Consider the following 22,254-nt stretch of genomic DNA (forward strand, 5'->3'; position numbering starts at 1 on the left):
AGAGCCTGTTGATGGCGTGTAACACACACGTTCGTTGGGAACCCCAAGAGGAAGGTATGTTGCACACAGTAGCAAGTTTTCCCTCAGAAAGAAACCAAGGTTTATCGAACCAGTAGGAGCCAAGAAGCACGTTGAAGGTTGATGGCGGCGAGATGTAGTGCGGCGCAACACCAGGGATTTCGGCGCCAACGTGGAACCTGCACAACACAACCAAAGTACTTTGCCCCAACGAAACAGTGAGGTTGTCAATCTCACCGGCTTGCTGTAACAAAGGATTAAATGTATAGTGTGGATGATGATTGTTTGCAGAGAACAGTAGAAACAGTATTGCAGTAGATTGTATTCGATGTAAAAGAATGGACCGGGGTCCACAGTTCACTAGAGGTGTCTCTCCCATAAGAAATAGCATATTAGGTAAACAAATTACAGTTGGGCAATTGACAAATAGAGAGGGCATGACAATGCACATACATGACATGATGAGTATTGTGAGATTTAATTGGGCATTACGACAAAGTACATAGACCGCTATCCAGCATGCATCTATGCCTAAAAAGTCCACTTTCAGGTTATCATCTGAACCCCTTCCGGTATTAAGTTGCAAGCAACAAACAATTGCATTAAGTATGGTGCGTAATGTAATCAATAACTATATCCTCGAACATAGCATCAATGTTTTATCCCTAGTAGCAACAGCACATCCACAACCTTAGAACTTTTCACACTGTCCTGCATTTAATGGAGGCATGAACCCACTATCGAGCATAAATACTCCCTCTTGGAGTTACTAGCAATGACTTGGCCAGAGCCTCTACTAACAACGGAGAGCATGCAAGATCATAAACAACACATAGATTGATAATCAACATAACATAGTATTCTCTATTCATCGGATCCCAACAAACACACATGTAGCATTACAGATAGATGATCTTGATCATGATAGGCAGCTCACAAGATCAGACAATGATAGCACAATGGGGAGAAGACAACCATCTAGCTACTGCTATGGACCCATAGTCCAGGGGTGAACTACTCACACATCAATCCGGAGGCGACCATGGCGGTGTAGAGTCCTCCGGGAGATGATTCCCCTCTCCGGCAGGGTGCCGAAGGTGATCTCCAGAATCCCCCGAGATGGGATTGGCGGCGGCGGCGTCTCAGTATGTTTTCTCGTATCGTGGCTCTCGGTACTGGGGGTTTCGCGACGAAGGCTATTTTTAGGCGGAAGGGTAGGTCAGGGGGCCGCCCGAGGGGCTCACACCATAGGCCGGCGCGGCCAGGGCCTGGGCCGCGCCGCCCTGGTGTGTGGCCACCTCGTGGCCCCACTTCGTTGACTCTTCGGTCTTCTGGAAGCTTCGTCCAGAAATAGGACCCTGGGCGTTGATTTCGTCCAATTCCGAGAATATTTCCTTACTAGGATTTCTGAAACCAAAAACAGCAGAAACAAAGAATCGGCTCTTCGGCATCTCGTTAATAGGTTAGTGCCGGAAAATGCATAATAATGACATATAATGTGTATAAAACATGTGAGTATCATCATAAAAGTAGCATGGAACATAAGAAATTATAGATACGTTTGAGACGTATCAAGTATCCCCAAGCTTAGTTCCTACTCGTCCCGAGTAGGTAAACGATAACAAAGATAATTTCTTAAGTGACAATGCTACCAACATAATCTTGATCATACTATTGTAAGCACATGTAATGAATGCAGCGATCAAAACAATGGTAAATGACATGAGTAAACAACTGAATCATAAAGCAAAGACTTTTCATGAATAGTACTTAAAGACAAGCATCAATAAGTCTTGCATAAGAGTTAACTCATAAAGCAATAATTCAAAGTAGAAAGCATTGAAGCAACACAAAGGAAGATTAAGTTTCAGCGGTTGCTTTCAACTTGTAACATGTATATCTCATGGATATTGTCAACATAGAGTAATATAACAAGTGCAATATGCAAGTATGTAGGAATCAATGCACAGTTCACACAAGTGTTTGCTTCTTGAGGTAGAGAGAAGTAGGTGAACTGACTCAACATAAAAGTAAAAGAATGGTCCTTCAAAGAGGAAAGCATCGATTGCTATATTTGTGCCAGAGCTTTTATTTTGAAAACAAGAAACAATTTTGTCAACGGTAGTAATAAAGCATATGAGTTATGTAAATTATATCCTACAAGTTGCAAGCCTCATGCATAGTATACTAATAGTGCCCGCACCTTGTCCTAATTAGTTTGGATTTACATGGATTATCATAGCATAGCACATGTTTCAACCAAGTGTCACAATGGGGTACCTCTATGCCGCCTGTACAAAGGTCTAAGGAGAAAGCTCGCATTGGATTTCTCGCTTTTGATTATTCTCAACTTAGACATCCATACCGGGACAACATAGACAACAGATAATGGACTCCTCTTTTAATGCATAAGCATTCAACAACAGATAATATTCTCATAAGAGATTGAGGTTTGTTGTCCAGACTGAAACTTCCACCATGGATCATGGCTTTAGTTAGCGGCCCAATGTTCTTCTCTAACAGTATGCATACTCAAACCATTTGATCATGATAAATCGCTCTTACTTCAGACAAGACAAACATGCATAGCAACTCACATGATATTCAACAAAGAAATAGTTGATGGCGTCCCCAGGAACATGGTTATCGCACAACAAGCAACTTAATAAGAGATAAAGTGCATAAGTACATATTCGATACTACAATAGTTTTTTAAGCTATTTGTCCCATGAGCTATATATTGTAAAGATAAAGAATGGAAATTTTAAAGGTAGCACTCAAGCAATTTACTTTGGAATGGCGGAGAAATACCATGTGGTAGGTAGGTATGGTGGACACAAATGGCATAGTGGTTGGCTCAAGGATTTTGGATGCATGAGAAGTATTCCCTCTCGATACAAGGTTTAGGCTAGCAAGGTTATTTGAAACAAACACAAGGATGAAGCGGTATAGCAAAGCTCACATAAAAGACATATTGTAAACATTATAAGACTCTATACCGTCTTCCTTGTTGTTCAAACTCAATACTAGAAATTATCTAGACCTTAGAGAGACCAAACATGCAAATCAGATTTTAGCATGCTCTATGTATTTCTTCATTAATGGGTGCAAAGTATATGATGCAAGAGCTTAAACATGAGCACAACAATTGCCAAGTATCACATTATCCAAGATGTTATACCAATTACCACATATATCATTTTCCAATTTCAACCATATAACAATTTAACGAAGAAGAAACTTTCGCCATGAATACTATGAGTAAAGCCTAAGGACATATTTGTCCATATGCAACAGCGGAGCGTGTCTCTCTCCCATACAATGAATGCTAGGATCCATTTTATTCAAACAAAACAAAAACGAAAACAAACAGACGCTCCAAGCAAAGTACATAAGATGTGACGGAATAAAAATATAGTTTCAGGGGAGGAACCTGATAGTGTTGTCGATGAAGAAGGGGATGCCTTGGGCATCCCCAAGCTTAGATGCTTGAGTCTTCTTGATATATGCAGGGGTGAACCACTGGGGCATCCCCAAGCTTAGAGCTTTCACTCTCCTTGATCATGGTGTATATCATCCTCCTCTCTTGATCCTTGAAAACTTCCTCCACACCAAACTCAAAGCAACTCATTAGAGGGTTAGTGCACAATTAAAATTCACATATTCAGAGGTGACACAATCATTTTTTATACTTCTGGACATTGCACAAAGCTACTGAAAGTCAATGGAATTGAAAAATCCATCTAACATATCAAAACAGGCAATGCAAAATAAAAGGCAGAATCTGTCAAAACAGAACTGTTCGTAAAGACGAATTTCTAACAGGCACCAGACTTGCTCAGATGAAAAAACTTAAAACTAATGAAAGTTGCGTACATATCTGAGGATCACTCACGTAAATTGGCATAATTTTCTGAGTTACCTACAGAGAATTAGACCCAAATTCGTGACAGCAAAGACAACTGTTTCTGCGCAGTAATCCAAATCTAGTATCATACTTCTATTAGAGACTTTACTTGGCACAACAATGCAATAAAACTAAGATAAGGAGAGGTTGCTACAGTAGTAAAAAACTTCCAAGACTCAAATATAAAACAAAAATACTGTAGTAAAATAAACACTTGGGTTACCTCCCAAGAAGTGCTTTCTTTATAGCCATTAAGATGGGCTCAGCAGTTTTAACGATGCACTCGCAAGAAATAGTATTTGAAGAGGCAAATTCAAAACACATTTAAGTCTAACATGCTTCCTATGCATAGGAATCTTGTAAATAAACAAGTTCATGAAGAGCAAAGTGACAAGCATAGGAAGATAAAACAAGTGTAGCTTCAAAAATTTCAGCATATAGAGAGGCGTTTTAGTAACATGAAAATTTCTACAACCATATTTTCCTCTCTCATAATAACTTTCAGTAGTATCATGAGAAAACTCAACAATATAACTATCACATAAAGCATTCTTATCATGAGTCTCATGCATAAAATTATTACTCTCCACATAAGCATAATCAATTTTATTAGTTGTAGTGGGAGCAAATTCAACAAAGTGGCTATCATCATATATAGGAGGCATATTATAATCATAAAAGAAAATTTTCTCCTCAATGCTTGGGGGACTAAAAAGATCATGCTCATCAGAGCCAGCTTCCCCAAGCTTAGAATTTTCCATAGCATTAGCAACAATGGTGTTCAAAGCATTCATAGTAATAACATTCCCATTAGCATGCATATAAAGTTCCATGGGTTTTTTAATTCTCTCTTCAAACACATCATGTCCTAATTCAAGATAAAGTTCATAAAGATCTCTCATATTTTTGTTGTTTTCCATTATGCTTAACTAGTGAAATAAAAACTTGCATGATATTAAGTAATGTAAAACAAGTAACTAATTTTTTGTGTTTTTAATATGGAGAACAAGATAGTAAATAAAGTAAAACTAGCAACTAATTTTTTTGTGTGTGTTTTGATTTAAGTGCAGCAAACAAAGTAGTAAATAAAATAAAGCAAGACAAAAACAAAGTAAAGAGATTGGATTGTGAAGACTCCCCTTGCAGCGTGTCTTGATATCCCCGGCAACGGCGCCAGAAAAAGAGCTTGATGGCGTGTAACACACACGTTCGTTGGGAACCCCAAGAGGAAGGTATGTTGCACACAGTAGCAAGTTTTCCCTCAGAAAGAAACCAAGGTTTATCGAACCAGTAGGAGCCAAGAAGCACGTTGAAGGTTGATGGCGGCGAGATGTAGTGCGGCGCAACACCAGGGATTCCGGCGCCAACGTGGAACCTGCACAACACAACCAAAGTACTTTGCCCCAACGAAACAGTGAGGTTGTCAATCTCACCAGCTTGCTGTAACAAAGGATTAAATGTATAGTGTGGATGATGATTGTTTGCAGAGAACAGTAGAAACAGTATTGCAGTAGATTGTATTCGATGTAAAAGAATGGACCGGGGTCCACAGTTCACTAGAGATGTCTCTCCCATAAGAAATAGCATATTGGGTAAACAAATTACAGTTGGGCAATTGACAAATAGAGAGGGCATGACAATGCACATACATGACATGATGAGTATTGTGAGATTTAATTGGGAATTACGACAAAGTACATAGACCGCTATCCAGCATGCATCTATGCCTAAAAAGTCCACTTTCAGGTTATCATCCGAACCCCTTCCGGTATTAAGTTGCAAGCAACAAACAATTGCATTAAGTATGGTGCGTAATGTAATCAATAACTATATCCTCGAACATAGCATCAATGTTTTATCCCTAGTAGCAACAGCACATCCACAACCTTAGAACTTTCTGTCACTGTCCCAGATTTAATGGAGGCATGAACCCACTATCGAGCATAAATACTCCCTCTTGGAGTTACTAGCAATGACTTGGCCAGAGCCTCTACTAACAACGGAGAGCATGCAAGATCATAAACAACACATAGATTGATAATCAACATAACATAGTATTCTCTATTCATCGGATCCCAACAAACACACATGTAGCATTACAGATAGATGATCTTGATCGTGATAGGCAGCTCACAAGATCAGACAATGATAGCACAATGGGGAGAAGACAACCATCTAGCTACTGCTATGGACCCATAGTCCAGGGGTGAACTACTCACACATCAATCCGGAGGCGACCATGGCGGTGTAGAGTCCTCCGGGAGATGATTCCCCTCTCCGGCAGGGTGCCGGAGGTGATCTCCAGAATCCCCCGAGATGGGATTGGCGGCGGCGGCGTCTCAGTATGTTTTCTCGTATCGTGGCTCTCGGTACCGGGGGTTTCGCGACGAAGGCTATTTGTAGGCGGAAGGGTAGGTCAGGGGGCCGCCCGAGGGGCCCACACCACAGGCCGGCGCGGCCAGGGCCTGGGCCGCGCCGCCCTGGTGTGTGGCCACCTCGTGGCCCCACTTCGTCGACTCTTCGGTCTTCTGGAAGCTTCGTCCAAAAATAGGACCCTGGGCGTTGATTTTGTCCAATTCCGAGAATATTTCCTTACTAGGATTTCTGAAACCAAAAACAGCAGAAAACAGCAACTGGCTCTTCGGCATCTCGTTAATAGGTTAGTGCCGGAAAATGCATAATAATGACATATAATGTGTATAAAACATGTGAGTATCATCATAAAAGTAGCATGGAACATAAGAAATTATAGATACGTTTGAGACGTATCACCTGTCTGTATAAACTATCAAATGCTTTGCTGAACTTGTCCCTCTAGAGTCGATGACTGTGCGTCGGCTCTTTATCTTCTGAAGCCTCTGCATCGGCTGTACTTGTTACATTTTTTTTATATCGGCTCTAATATTTTATTGCCCATGTATCGCACATGTTCACAGCATCTGTCTATCTGATTATGTGCCCCCCCGAGCCGAATCTGTCAGGTTACTGCAGATATCGGCTCTGCAGTTATCCACAAAACTACACCTGAAACATCGGCTCTGCAGACATGATCAATGCCGACTTCCTAGAGCTCACAAGCCGATGTAAACCCATACCCAAACTTTCCGTCGCCTGTTATATCGACGCTACATACAAGGAGAACGTGTGGTAGGGGTAGTACGGGCCGATTGCTGGCATCGGCCTCCATCTTGATTGTAACCGGGACTTTTTGGAATTATCAGGGCCGATCGTGTGGAACGGCTTCTTCCTCGTCCTCGCTATGAGAGCGACTGCCCTCGTCTCTGTTCTTACCAGGGTGGCGTCCAAGTCCTACCATGTTGACATTGAAAGAGAATCTTGGCTGGCACCTCCCAGGGTACGTGTCTTCCACCATGTCAACGGCGTATGCCGGTGAGTTCGGCATTTCTGATGCTGCCAACGCGTGTAGCGGCGGTGGATGGGACTGAAGTGGCATCTCTCCTTGGTAAGTCCCGCGAGCTGGTCCCGTCGGAGAGTACTGGTGCCTCATGATCTCCTGACGCAGGGCCCTGGTGCGTTCTTCTGACGGGGTGGACAGGTCCACTCCGTCGAGTGCGTCTTCAGGCGCGAACCTTTTCCACCTGATGCCGTGCGAGCGGGTTCTGTGAAAAGAGCCAATGAGGTCGGCTTCGAGGAGTGCTTTGACCTCGTCGTACTTCTTCTTGAGCTCCTCGGTCAGGTCGTCGTACGTGACTGGCGTGCCTTCCGCCATCTCAGATGTAGATGGCGATGGGGTTGATGTCGAAGATTGTCCCACTGGGCGTGCCAGAATGTGTTGCGGTCAGAAACCCACCGGCGAGCAGCGACGGGCAACACAGTAGAGCCGGGAACAACCTAGGGCTGCGGCTGGCCCTGGTCCCTCCGAGCGACGGCCCGCAAGGCTTCTGGTACGCACGCACCGATGCTGGTGCAAGGGCGTGCCACCTGACCTATACGTGGTCAGGAAGGTGATGGATGATGCCTCGCTTAGTTTCCTGCATGGCATACACGTAAACATTAAATACGAGCCTCGATCAGCTCTCAGGTTGTCCTGTGAATCGGCTCAAAGAGCCGATCCACCCATGATTCGTACGAGGTGCACGAATATATGGTGGTCCTGCTTGATCGAAATAAAGCTAAAACGACCTACTACGATTTAGGGTTTTCACCGCATAATCGGAACATCCTACTCGTGATTGAGCCTCGCGGCCACGCGCGGTGATCGTAAACCGACCCTAGACAAGGCCTAAAAACCAAACGAGGTTGATCCTCGGAACATCCTGTCTAGGGCTAGCAAATTACACCCTACGCGCCACTGGATCCTTCAACCCGTTTGTAAGGCCTAACTATGCAGATATTAAACTAATCCTTGTAGAACAAGGAGCAACCATAACGGATCGGATCTACTGAATAACGATCAAGCGGGGTGCCGCCCCTACACCTAAGATAGGTGTAAGGGCGGCTAGACGTCTCAGGGTTGCACGACGATAGCATATGATATGAAGAACAATGCTAACCCTAACACGTCTAAGATAACTACGTTGCTCGCCATCAAAAAGGCTTCAGCACGAGCAACGCATGGATAGCGAATAAACTTGTACTGCCTAGATCGCAAGAAGCGATCTAGGCAGCATGATGCTTACCCGGAAGAAACCCTCGAGACGGGGGAGTTGGCGATGCGCCTAGATTGGTTTGTGGTGAACGTTGATTGTTGTTTATTTCGTAAACCCTAGATACATATTTATAGTCCGTAGACTTTCTAACGTGGGAATAATCTCAACCGTGTACGAGCCAAACTCTAACTAATCGACACGTATCCTACTATGTTACAGATACACGGGCAAACTAGCCCAAACTTTGCATATAAGGCCGATTCACGTATTTCTTCCATGTATATTCTCCAAGTCCATCTTGATCGCGGCCCACCTCTGATCTGGTCAAATTCTGGTGATAACAACATGATTATCTAGACAACTTTTGTATGACTTTGTGGTAGATTTTCTACATAAATTAGCATTTACCTTGAAGTTGCAGGAGATTTAGGTTATGACAAAAAAAGGTCTTGATTTATGCTGAAAATACCTTTTATTTAGTGACTAGAGACTCGCTTTTTATGCTTGTGTTTGCCTACATGTAGTCGAGATGGAGAATTGGGCCATAATATCTTTCCTTTCATGAAATGATTATGCCTCAAAATCACTTGATGTTTGTTGGTTAACATACATTTGATTCCTTCTTCCTTTTTCATCTAATCACATCATAACATCTTTTTTGTCTTCGAACTCGAACCGTTGCTCCCTCCGCTTGCCATTTTGCGCATTTTGGGGGTTGGCTTCACGGAGGGTGCTGTTGTCATCTTCCTGGGTACAGAGGCTGGGTTGTACACAGTTGAGCTCAGTTGAGGCCGAAGCAAGAATTTAGAACAGAGATTCTTCGTGAAATCCATGCTCTACACAAGCTTCTACACTAGAGGCACACACTATCCTCGTTACTACTTCTCAAGCATGCACATGTCGTTATTGCCATATACACCATTGCAAAATATTTCAGTCATTTTTGCATGTAGCTGTTAGCCCACATATATCATTCACATTTTCATAAGATAGTCAATGCAAGCTTTCCATTCACAGTGATCATGCCGTTGTCAATACAAGCTTTCCATTCACAGTGATCATGCCGTTGTTCAACATGAGGTAAAATTTACATGCATTGTCTTGTGATGCAGGTACTTGCGCTGATTGACAAGAAAGAGCTGGCTCGAGTCCAGGCCCGTACTGAGAAATACAAGTATGTGATGGCAAACTAATGGTAAACACACTGTTTTAGAGACCATGCCAAACGGACCGTGCTAATTACTGATTGCACCGTTCCTAATTTGCTTAAAATATGGAAACAAACTTAGGATGATATGTGGGGCTGGGGGGAAGTGGTATTTCCTTGTCATATTCCTGGTTCTGCTTTATCCAAGTATTCTGCTGTATTTGTTTATGCTAGTATCAACATGATACCATTATTATGTCCTACTATTTGGGTGGAGATTTTTGGCTCTTGGGCTCCGGTGACCTACTATTTGGACATTTATGAGTTTCAAAAGACACTTTCCGCTACTGTTTGTGCTACATTATATTTCTTATTGCTATTGTTTACTCCGATTCAGGCACTAGGAATGAATATTGCATTCATTCGAGCATAATAGTTCACCATGTTACCCTTCCCGTCCTACTTTTATGTTAGAGTTATCTCAATAGTATATTTCGTTTACTTTTTACCCTTCGTGTTGCTATTTCGCTTATTTTATTCTCTTCTGTGATATTAAGGTGTACAGTTGACAGCAACCCACGGTGGCGTTGCACATATATTCTTGAGGCATCCGATCCCTTATTTGTGGAAATTGGGAAGTCTTTTATTGAAGAACAATTCAAAGGTAGGATGTCTTACTTAAAACTAAACTCCAATATTATGATGCATGGTATTTTGATCGAGACCTACAGTAAATAGTCTTTGAGAATTATTATCATGAACATTGGCTGCCTAAAATATGGTCTTAGTTTGACCTCGCTTCTGAAGAGTTTTTGATATACGATCTCTGAAAAGCATTCGAGTATCCATCTACTGCTTCTCCAGTCTTCATAGTTTGTTGGGCCTATTTTGACGATTTGTGTGGTAGGATATCCTAGGATTGGTGTGGTAGCAAAGAATTTCAGTTGATTGCCTTTGTTTTGAAAGAGCATGAAAGGAATGCTTTTTTTCTTCATCTATATGTTTGTGTTGCGTCTCGTCTAGATGCTACTCATGCATAATTATTTGAATCTGGCTCATGTTTATTTTGTGGTTGTAGTTCTTAACTATTGAAAAACTTTGTTGGTATTTTGTGGTATGCCTTTGGCATGCTCTCGAAAAAAAAATTGTTGCATGATACTTTCTGATGTATGTTTCTGTTTGCTTCTGGTAACTGTCCTTTTATCTTCAGGTCTGTACTCCTAAAATGATATTGAGTGGCTGAGGTTGATTTCGAAGATTATGTCTCTAGGCCCGGATAAAATCAGCATGTTATGTGATTGTCTGGATATGTTTGATTGAAGATTTTGTAAGTTAGATTGTCTGGATATGTCATTGTGTCTTCCAACGATGAGATCATGTTGAGATTTGCCTTTATAGTGTACTGCTGGATATGTTGGTTGCAGACCATGTTCAAATTTGCCTTTATAGTGTACTATTGCATATGTTGGATTTGCAGGCAACTGCTGCTGCTGGAACATGTTCAGATTTGCCTTTATTTGTGCTGCTGGAACATGTTGCTTGCAGAACATGTTGATACTTGCCATTGCAGTGTATTATTTGTTGCAGAACATGTTGTAATATGCTGGAACATATTGCTTGCATAATTGTCATTAGTTAGAAACTGTTTGCTGCACAAATGTGCCTCTAGGTCCATTTGGAAGCACTAGATTCTGCCTTGAATTCTATTTGCTGGCATTTATAGAAATGCCTTGGTTACAAATTCCTGGCACTTTTTAAAGTGCCTGAAAAGGAAATAGTGGAAGATTCAAAAATAGCCTGCATTTGTATTTACTGGCAATTTAAATATGTGCCAACAAAATTCTATGGCGGCACATCAGAAAATGCCAGAAAAAGATTTAGCGGCACTTTTTTTAGATGCCAGTAATAGGAATGCCGGCACTTCTGTAGATGCTAGAATAAAATTTGGTGGCATTTTTTTAGATGCCAATAATAGAAATGCTGGCACTTTTATAGATGCCAGAAATATTTTTAGCGGCATTTTTGGAAAAGTGTCGGCAAAGGTTTTCTACAACATTAGTAAATGCAGCACTTTTTTTTATGCCTTGAAAAATCTTTACCGGCACTTTTGATGCCTTTGCCGGCACTTTTTAATGCCTGCAGTCCAAGTACGTGGTGTAGTGACTGTCACTTTTTTTTGCGGGGAAGTTGGACTGTTACTTGAAATGAGTTATCCCCTGCTACTTGCAGTGATACAAGTAGCTAGTCCTGTCAAACCATGTAATTCTACCGCCCGATGAGCTCGCTGAGTTGGGCTGATTTCTCAAGGTGTGCCAGGTGCTACGATCACGTTTTGCCTTTCTGACGTGGTCCAACAACTTTCCCATAACAATTTTTCAGTGTTCGTTACTTGCTGGGATTAACATCATAACTGAAACTAGCTACTGATTACTACTGGACTACTGCATTTTTGGTTTTTGTTGTATTGTGATCCAAATTCATATGCTAAAGGGAGGCTAACTACGGAGCGAGGCCCGTCGCCGGAGGCTTGGGCCGAAGCGTAGCGGAGTCAGAAGTTAGCCCATACGTCGTGCCGTACAGGGACGACCGCGGGGGGCGGCAGGCCCCCGCGGTACGGTACGGATCGTTGGCACCGCCTATATATACATCTTGTAAGCCGCCGGCTAGGGTTGATCTGAATATAAGATAACCCACGGCGTTTGTAAACAGCTCTCGATATAGTGAAGTTTTGTTGGCTGGCGCCCGTGGTTTTTTCCCCTTCTGTGTTGGAAGGGGTTTTCCACGTTAAATCTTATGTCTCCGCTGCGTTTTCCTTTATCGTTCTTCGTTATTTGCTTGTCGCTTTTATAACAGTTTTGGTGTACAATTGCCAGTTTTAAGTGCTAGGGGAGGTGGGCAATTCCTATTCTCCGCTCAACGCGGGAGCGAGCGATCGCTCCGCTCAGAGAGGGATCGAGTTGGGCCGGCCCATTAGCGATGGAATTTGATTTCCTTCGTTTTTTCCTCAGTTTTCTCATTTACAACTGGTTTCTGTTGGGCTTTTTCCTCCAGTTCTTTTATTTTTGCGATTGGTTTTTCTGAATTTTTTTTTTGTTTGAACATTTCCGAAATTTGAAGAAGTTTAGATTTAAAAATTGTTTTGATTTCAAAAACATCAATATTTTTAAAATTGTTCAGGTTAAAGAAATGTTCCTTTTGGAAAATCGTTAAAATTTGAAATTTGTGTAGTTTTTAAAAAAAATTAAATTCAAGAATCATTCAAATTAAAAAGTTCAAATTACAAAATCTTTCAAATTTGAAAATGTTCAAATTCGTAAATCGTTCAAACTTAAAATTGTTCAAATTCAAAATTTTTTCGTTCACGACATATTTCTGGTCACGACCTTTTTTCTGTTCCGTTCACGATATTTTTCAGTTCACAACTTTTTCTTTTTCACAACTTTTTTGTTCTTCGCAAATGTGTTCATGGCATTTTTCTGGGCACCTTCCTTTTCTGTTCTACATAAGTTAGTTCACGGCTTTTTCTGTTTAGGAAATTTTTCTGTTCACAACCTTTTTTTAAATTCATGATCTTTTTTTTCATGGATTCTTTTTTGTTCTTTGCAATTTTGTTTAGCGCCTTTTTCTAGTCACGACCAATTTTATGTTATTCATAAAATATTTCATGACATTTTTCTGTTCATGGACTTTTTTCGAATTTGAACATTTTTTGTTTTGAATTTTTTTATGAAAAGTTTGAAATTTTTTAATATGAACTTTTAAAATTTTGAGTATTTTTTAGTTCGGACTTTTTTAATTTGAAATTTGTTCAATTTTAAATTGTACGTTCTTAAAAATCGTTCATTTTTCAAATTTGTTCTTATAATTTGAAAATTGTTCGTTTTTAGAAATCGTTCAATTTTGAAATTTTTTCGGTTTGAATTTTGTTCTGTTTTCGATTTTCTTCTGATTTTAAACCAAAGTAGATAAGTCACACTGGGTTGTCATGTAGAGGAAAAAGGAAATAAAGACAGACTAAATGGGCCTGGCCCACTGGCCGTTTGTTCGAGCGGAGCTGATGATATCGCTCCCGCTTAAAGCGCTGAATAGGCGCACCCGGGGAGGTGTGCCATGATGGGGTATTAATTTCGCTAAAGTCTGACAGATAAATGCTTGCATGTTTGTTCTCGTAGGCTATCCACCCTGGCTACGGTTTTCTTTCGGAAAGCGCTGATTTCGCGCAGCTCTGGGCTTACGTTCATTGGGCCTCCACCATCTGCAATCCGAGATATGGGTGATAAGAGGTAAATATTCTTGTCACATTGCTTCTCTTTTTTTCTCCATATGGGACAATGTGTTCTGAAAACATTCTGTAAAAAATAGTGCATCAAAGAGGATCATGGGTGCTGCCGGCGTCCCGCTTGTTCCAGGCTACCATGGGGCCGACCAAGATATTGAGTTGTTAAAACTTGAGGCTGATAAGATTGGATATCCAGTTTTGATAAAGCCAACCCATGGTGGAGGGGGCAAGGTATGTTGGGAATGCTTTGCATAGTACAATGTTTATTTCAGTTTCCAGTATTACGAAGAGAAGAAGTTGAGGCTAATCCATATAGAACACATTTTTGTATATGCAGTTGTAGGCTCTCTTGTCTGTGAGTTGCACCATCAAATTTAAGAGCACATTTTTCTCATCTAAATCAAGTCTTATGTTCTCTATGCTCTTCTATTGATCTGTCATCTTTGTATTCAAGGGGATGAGAATCGTTCAAGGGCCTGATGACTTTGTGGATTCTGTACTGAGTGCTCAACGTGAAGCGGCGGCATCATTTGGTATAGACACGCTGTTGATCGATAAGTATATTACTCAACCCAGACATATAGAAGTCCAGGTAACATTCTGATTTCAGTCCTTCCACAGTTCTTCTCTCAATCCGCCTAGGTCCTCTATTGTTTAATGTGGCGCTATTTCAATACGTGAAGGTATTTGGTGACAAACATGGAAATGCTATACACCTTTACGAGAGAGACTGTAGTCTACAAAGAAGGCATCAGAAGATTATCGAGGAAGCACCAGCTGTAATGCTTTATTACCTGTCAATGCCCTGGATTTTTTTTGAACAAAATAACATTTTACATTTTCCATTTATTTATTCGCTGCAGCCAAATGTGACAACAGAGTTTCGGGCTCATATTGGTAAAGCTGCAGTGTCTGCTGCGAAGGTGACATAGTTGATACTTCTACACACATGCTGCGATTTAAGATATAGATTCGATGCTCTTATGTTTTCATTTCATTGCACTGTCTGAGTTATTTGTTTGTTCCCTACAACCAGCAGTACAGGGAAGTATGCAAGCAAATTATTCCATACCTTGAGCGAATTTCAAAATTCCGACTTACTATTTGCCTGTTTAGAAACTTGGGTTCATTCACTATTTATTGAACAGTACCCAATGTAACAATTGCAAGCTAACTAACCCTCCACCCTATGTTCTGCTGTAGTTATTCTGTTTAATCTGTATATTTTATACACAGGGTCACTTATTGGATTCTTTGTGTTGAAGGCAGTTGGTTACTACAGTGCTGGAACAGTGGAGTTTATTGTGGATACTCTTTCAGGAGAATTCTATTTCATGGAGATGAATACTCGACTGCGATAGATCATTTGAGGTTTGGTAGATAAATAAAGGGTACCGAGTAAGCAAATAAAAAAGGCTTGTGATGTTTAAGTAGTATCCATGTAGGCTTAGCGGAACTGAAAAATAAAGAGTTAGTAGAATCGAAAATCCATAAAAAGGATCGAGATTCTATATTATTGTAAAGGATTCTATGATTTGGATCGGGACTCAACATGGATTCTACCTGATTAGGATTCATAGTGGGATTTGGATCGATACGGTGATGTAAGATCGTCAAATCGTAAGATTCCGGTAGTAGGATCGGGATTCTGACTACCTTGGTTCGGCGGTGCCTCACTAGGTGGGCTCCCAGCAGCATCATTATCTCTCTCAATTTCGATCCTAAAACCTTGCATGTTCACGAAAATCGCCACAAAGTCCAAGAGCTGCACCGGGACACGCAAGCCAAACGACATGCGCACCTTCCCGTAAGGGTGGGCGAGCGAGCTAGTGTCCACCCCCACCGGCCGCCCAATCTCCCTGGTACATATGAGTAGCCGATCTGCATGACGAAGAGCAGGTGGAAGCCCAATCAGACGAACCCATATTTCCTGTAACCTTTCTACTGCCAAAGGATACCCGATCGGCAACATGACCACTGCCTTGACCTTGCGAATACAGCATCCCAGACCCCTAAGCTGCTACACACATAGAGGGAAAGATTAAACTCACACGAAGAGTAGGTGGAAGCCCAATCAGACGAACCCATATTTTCTGTAACCTTTCTACTGCCAAAGGATCCCCGATCGGCAACATGACCATGCCTTGACCTTGCGAATACAGCGTCCCAGACCCCTAAGAGCATCTCCAGTCGCGTCCCCCAAACCGTCCCCCAAACCGCGCCGGATCGAGCGTTTGGGGGACGTGTTTTGTTCGTGCCGCGTTTGGGGGACGTCGCTCCCCAGCCGCGTCCCCCAAACGCCGCCCCCAATCAGAAATTCAAATAGATGCATTCAAAAGAGATCGTTCCCGCCGATTCGTCGCGATCAGAGTAGCGGCGATCGATCAAAGTACTGGGCGCGCGATCATATTACAGACCGGTGGTGCATGCAAATTAGAAGAAGGGGAAGGGGTTGGTCGACGGCGTCGTGTCCTGAGTCGACGCAGGCCCGTCGAGCACGACGACCTCGTCGCGATCTGCCTGTTCCTGTGCATGGTGCGTCTGCTCCGTCGCCGACGCGGAGGCCGACGCAGGTGTAGCAGTAGAAGACGCGTCAGCCTGCTCTTCCTGCGCTGCCGCTGCCGCCGATGCCGATGCCGCTGCCTCTTCTTCTTCGCTGCCGATGCCGATGCCGCTGCATCTTCTTCTTCGCTGCCGCTGCCGCCGATGCCGATGCCGCTGCGTCATTCCTTCAGGCTTCTTCTTCGCAGCCGGCGCCTTCCGCGGCTTCGCGAACGGCGCTTTCGCCCCTATCGTCGCATTGCCCGGCGGCTTCTTGGCCGCTTTCTTCGCCATCTTTTTGGGAGCTGTCGGCGGCGCCATGGAATGGGGAGAGGGTAGCGGCGGCGGGTGGACGGCGGGAGGGAGAAAGAAATCGGCGGGATAGGAGAAATGAATCGGCGGCGGGATATGTTTTGGGAGGCCTGTGCGCGGCGATATAGGCGCGATTTGGCGGGAGCGGCGGGATTTGGCGGGAGTGTGAGACGAATTTTCCCTGTGCCGCTGACGAGTCGGCCCCGCCACTCCCCGCCTCGCTTTTCGTTGTGTCCGGCGTCCCCGGTGCGTCCCCTGTGGGACGGGGACGGGCTCGGGGCGCCGGACACCGAATGGGGGCGCGCCGGACAAAAAAGGGCTTTGGGGGACGCGGCTGGAACGCTTTTTCTGTCCGGCGCGCCCCAAATCCCTTTGGGGGACGGTTTGGGGGACGCGACTGGAGATGCTCTAAGCTGCTACACACATAGAGGAAAAGATTAAACTGACACGAAGAGGCACCACATTGACCCGAAGCACTCTCTGAAAATTCCAAGAGAGCACCCAAAGTGCACACACAAAAAATCCAGCAGGAATCTAAAGATCAAAAGTGCAGACGTGTCATCCCCACGTTAATTCCCAGCATGCCTCAAAATTCTGTGAAAAAACATTGTTGTTAAGCTTTAGTATAGTACTTATTAGATTCCATGATTTCCTTGGCTCTTCTATGTCTAGTCATGTTTTATCTATTTTTTTTTTGTCTTAGTTGAATCATGCTGAAAGTTGCTTATATTTCGAACAGTGTTAACCTCACATACTAATCCAACACCACATAAAAGTTGATGGCTTGCTAGAGGTATAAATCTAATTTTATGGAGTGATTTATTATAGTGTACTAACATATATGATGATTCATCCAAAAATAGTACCATAGATTTCCTGCCCAATGATAGTAAACTTAGCCATACATTTATGGTGACTATAGGACTATATACAATGTGAATAGAGTAATGCTACACTTACGGGAAACATTTATGGGAACACATTTACGGGATGAGGTGGAGGCGCAGAATTGGTTCAGATTTTTCCCATCCCTTGTTTGTAGGATCGTGAACCACCCACCATGCCAACACGTCAGCCCGTAAGCAAAAGTACGTAAGAATTCTCCCGTAGGTGTAGGATTACCGATGTGAATATATATGTAAATGAAATTTATTCCAGTATTTTTTAGCACACTAAAAAGAAATAAACACTCTAAGAAAAATTAGAAAAGAAACACGTAGACAGCACATTATACAAGCAGGCTAGCAGCTAACAAAACACATCGTCGGTATTAAACTTTCCACAGAAATAAATAAATTCCACAAGCACCAGCTCTTAGTCTATGGTAATTTCCGTGAATTGGTCAGCTCCACCTTGTGACCGGGAAGTTGATGCGCCTAAACATTCTTCTTCACCCCTTCCTCTATCCCCTGCCCCCTCTCCTCCTCCTCCTCCTCCTCCTCCTCCTTCCTCTTCTCCTTCATCAAGTTGTTCCAAATTATGATGTCTCTCAGCCCAGGTTTGCATTCCCATGAACGACCAGATGAGCCAGACAGTAGAGAGGTACTCTCCACCTTGGCCGAGGCTCTTAGCGTGCAGGTAGCCCCTGCATCTGTTGGCAGAATAGCATAGCATCTCCAACCACACTTCTAGGATCAGGTTCCACCTAGCATTCTCTTGTACCTCCATCAGTGCCTCGGTAAGGTTGCATATAAGAAGAATCAGTCTATCTTCAGGTTTGGGTTTTTCCATAGTGCAAATAAAGTCATGCACAAGATCCCCTCCTTTATCTAGCGATGCCTTGCCATCCTTCAAGAATAACTGAATACTGTCACTGGCGATGTGGAAGAGACCTGGTCTGGTCCCCGGCATTAGCATCTCAGGGCGAATGAAAAGTAGGTATATCATGTAATTAGATATGTCCCTACTCCACCCAATCCGTCGTGTAACTACTTCTTGTGGGGATGCGATGAGGTGGTGAAGGCAGAGGTCCGTTGCAACATGCCAGAGAAGGACGCTCTGGTCGAATGGCATGTCCAAACTCCATCCTATCCTCTCCAACTGATGGTGTCTCCTTAAGGTCAATTGCCCCCTGAGATTGTTGTACCTCTTGTATCTTGCAGTGTTGTGGCGTATGTACTCCTTCCACCCAACTTCCACATGTCGATTAACTAGACACGTAATATCGTTGGCTGACTTCACCTGCCCAATATACCAATTTTTGTTAATGAGCTCCCTTAGAAAGCCGAAGGTAGCAAGCTTCATCATAATGGTGGGTTTCCTCTTGCGGGCACAGTAGGACAACAGGCTGTACTGAGGAAGTATGCTCGGGTTGACCAACAGACATCTGCCAATATACGATGGAAGGCACTTTTGGCATGTTTGAAACAAGGTTGGAAACAAGTTGCCCTGGAAATAGGTTCCCCATATATATAACTCCTGCGCAGCAGTGCAATAGAGCAAAATGTATGTCACCCTGATGTCGTTCACACTATAGCCATCCTTGTGGCTCTTGGCAAAGAGCACCACCGAAGCTATGGCCAACGAGGGAAGCATATAATAATGAAAGAACTGACCAAGAGGACTGAACGCCGTTCCCATTTTGGTGTACATGTATGAAAATCTTAGTTCGAGGTACATCTTCACTTTAATGTATCTTCCCAGGCTGCCAAGCTTCATAAAACGTTGTAGTTCGCTAAGCCGAACAGAGTATGGAGAAATCACGTCGGCGAAATAATCAGTGTGGCCGTACAAATCGGAAGGGTCTGGAGTAACTTGTGTTCCTTCTTCATGATCTACCTCCGTGGTTAGCACACAATTGCTTGCTTCTTCGACATACTTTTGAAGTGATTCACTTTCTTGTAACTCCCACCATTGATCCCCCCTCTCAAATGCTACCACAAGGTAAAAAGGATCTGAAATACAGCACCTCACAAATGTAGCAATGATGTCAGCAACTCCCGTGAAAGAGATCTTTCTTCGAGGGGACAAAGAACTGGAGGCCTGAATGCTGTTATAGCTAGCTCTTCTGAGAGCCCATGGCTTCTCCAGGAATTTGATGATGCCAACAACAAAGAGCAAGATCGCCGTCTGCAGCAGCTTCTCCTGGCCGGACCACCACTTGCAGAAGACGTACAAGGCGACCGTGATCTGAGTCATTGAGGTCATGACATGTCGCAGCCATAGCTCGTTGTCTTCGAGGCTGTAGGCGGATATCCCATACGGTCCCCCAAGGTGGATGAGGAGGACAGGCGCCCAAACGACCTCTAGGGCGCTGGTCCCCGCATCCCCACTCCGCTGCTTCTGGCGACTGAAAAGTGTGGCGAGGGCGTAGATCGCCAAACTGTCGCCGCCTATATATGCGACCCACACGAGCACTCTCAACCTGGGCACGATTCTGCGCATGGTGACAGAAAAGTGGAGGATGAACTGGAAGAACAGACTGCCCAGAACAAGGATACGCAGCTGCCACTCCTCCCACCAGTGCATAGCACTTGAAAGACCCATCGATGTGGCTCTAATATACACACGGTTGCTCAGTCAGATGCAATCGCGCACAAAGCGAGTTCATCACAAGCTCGCCGGGTGAGTCTTATCTATAGATATGATTAGCGCCCGCTACGGTGTTGTTCCATCCCTAATGAGTTTGGACTTTGGACTTTGGACAGACGTGTGTCCGTGTATGATTTGCATCTTACTACTAGTTGTTTATCGTCTTGCTGGACTTGTCCAAACCATTCCGTTGACATGTCTTAAAAGATATTTGTATTTAGGGTCTTAGACGTGAGGAAGGAGCTGACTAGGTTTGTGTCTATCCAACCGGAGGGGCAACCACCGCGTCAAGTTTGAGAAGATTCCTCGCTTCTGTGCCGTGTGTGGATTCCTTGGCCACACAATGGAGGAGTGTGGCTCGGGTGAGAACCTACCATACACACTAGGCTTTAGCAAATGGATGCTTGCTGATACGCCTTGGAATAGGTCTCAGCTGAATGCAAAGGATGAGCCATTTGCTCAGAACAAGGCACAAGGTCAAGGCCGTGGAATGGGAGGCTGGACGGCCGCCAACACGGATGGGCGGGGACGTGGTGGCGCACCGGCCGCGGACGTGATGGTGACAGGGGAGTACTGTTGCAGGTAGAGAACGGTCTGGCGGATGGGACTGTGATGGATACCAGGGTCATGCTGGCGGCCACGGGAATGGTCAGCTGACACTTGGGGAAAATCGCAAACGTACCTCGACTGATGCTAGTTTGTGAGAGAGGTTTTTTACGGTAGGGACTAGAAAATATTAGCCGTTCAATCAGTAGATCCGATGGTCCAGTTTACTCAATACTACTCGTTTCTAAGAGTAGTATTTTCCCACCCAAGAGCTAATTTGGTAGGCGCACATTAATAAAAAAAAACTTTCCTTTGCTTAGCATTTCTTATAATATATTTTCTTTTTAGGGAAGCTTATGATATCTTCTTTATTTTATTCCTTTACAAACAATCCATGCATGTGCTAGAGAATTTGAATCTAATTACATTTTATATAGAGAAAAATATATATCGCCAACGGGAATAGAGAAAGTAGAAATAGAGTGCCAAAATATCGACCAAGAACTTGGTCAATTTTAAAAAAATTACATGAAATTTGCTCGAATTTTCAAAGCAAGTATGCTTAATAATTCAGTTGCAGCCTAGTGAAAACAGTACTAGTAAATTCATGTGAAAAAATCCAACGTAATGGCAGATTGCTTGCACATCTTTGGCTGACTGAGGGCATCTCCAACGGGATAATGCAAAATGGATGTCTAAATTGTCTGTGCGCATCCATTTTCGCCGGTCGAAATGGTCGATACTAACCGCGTGTCAGTTTGCGTAGGGGCCTGCCCCAATGCACGTCGAATTTTTTTGGGGTTCGCATTGTTTAAACATAATTTACATAGTGATAACAAGAAAATACTAAATATAAAATATAATAAAAGCCCTAACCTACTCCTCCTCGTCTTTGTCGAGCACGACGAAATCCGTAACATGTCATGGCCATTTGGCAAATGGCGGAGCGTACGCTGGTGTCGCCGGTGGTGGAGGTGGAAGACCCCATGGGTTGAACGATGGAGGTGGAGGCGGCGACGGGTGCGGAGCCGAGTTCTGCAACACCTATTGTAGGGCATGTTCCTCCGTGAGGCCAGGTGACACGATGTCGGTGGCATACCGTGGCAGCGGCGGCACGATGTCGGTGGCATACCGTGGCAGCAGCGGCTGCACTAGTCGGTCCACCTGCGAGACGAGGACGCCGAGCCTCTCGATCTCCTCATCAGTCATGGTCGGTTGGAAGTCGAACATCTGGCCCTCCACCATGGCCGCTTGCCAGTCGTGGAAGACGCATGTGATGAAGTTGTCGTTGTTGTCCTTCGCCTCCTCGTTCTGGTGGTCAGCACGTATGCGTCGTCGCTGTCGTCGTCATCCTCCTCCTCCT

The 22,254-nt window shown here is 43.6% G+C and overlaps 2 protein-coding genes across 3 annotated transcripts; one reads left to right on the forward strand and one right to left on the reverse strand.

Moving 5' to 3' along the window:
• The first annotated feature begins 13,915 nt into the window (after nt 1–13,915).
• Nucleotides 13,916–15,317, forward strand: LOC127304523 (methylcrotonoyl-CoA carboxylase subunit alpha, mitochondrial-like). Of its 2 annotated transcripts, none has more exons than XM_051335177.2 (6): nt 13,916–13,965; nt 14,045–14,192; nt 14,416–14,553; nt 14,645–14,740; nt 14,825–14,884; nt 15,198–15,317. In XM_051335177.2, the coding sequence occupies exons 1-6, from the start codon at nt 13,952–13,954 to the stop codon at nt 15,222–15,224; spliced, it is 483 nt and encodes a 160-aa protein (XP_051191137.1). In that variant the 5' UTR covers nt 13,916–13,951; the 3' UTR covers nt 15,225–15,317. The 2 variants fall into 2 exon arrangements, with proteins under 2 accessions (XP_051191137.1, XP_051191136.1); XM_051335176.2 differs by having other exon boundaries at nt 15,231–15,317.
• A 91-nt stretch (nt 15,318–15,408) lies between these two features.
• On the reverse strand, nt 15,409–22,136 carry LOC139831429 (uncharacterized). Its single transcript, XM_071820704.1, has 4 exons — nt 21,991–22,136; nt 18,348–20,310; nt 15,763–15,981; nt 15,409–15,417 (listed from the first exon to the last, which is right to left on the reverse strand). The coding sequence occupies exons 1-4, from the start codon at nt 22,134–22,136 to the stop codon at nt 15,409–15,411; spliced, it is 2,337 nt and encodes a 778-aa protein (XP_071676805.1).
• Between the last annotated feature and the right edge of the window lie 118 nt (nt 22,137–22,254).

The sequence above is a fragment of the Lolium perenne genome, chromosome 5 (genome assembly GCF_019359855.2).
Source record: "Lolium perenne isolate Kyuss_39 chromosome 5, Kyuss_2.0, whole genome shotgun sequence".
NCBI classification, from domain to species: Eukaryota; Viridiplantae; Streptophyta; class Magnoliopsida; order Poales; family Poaceae; genus Lolium; species Lolium perenne.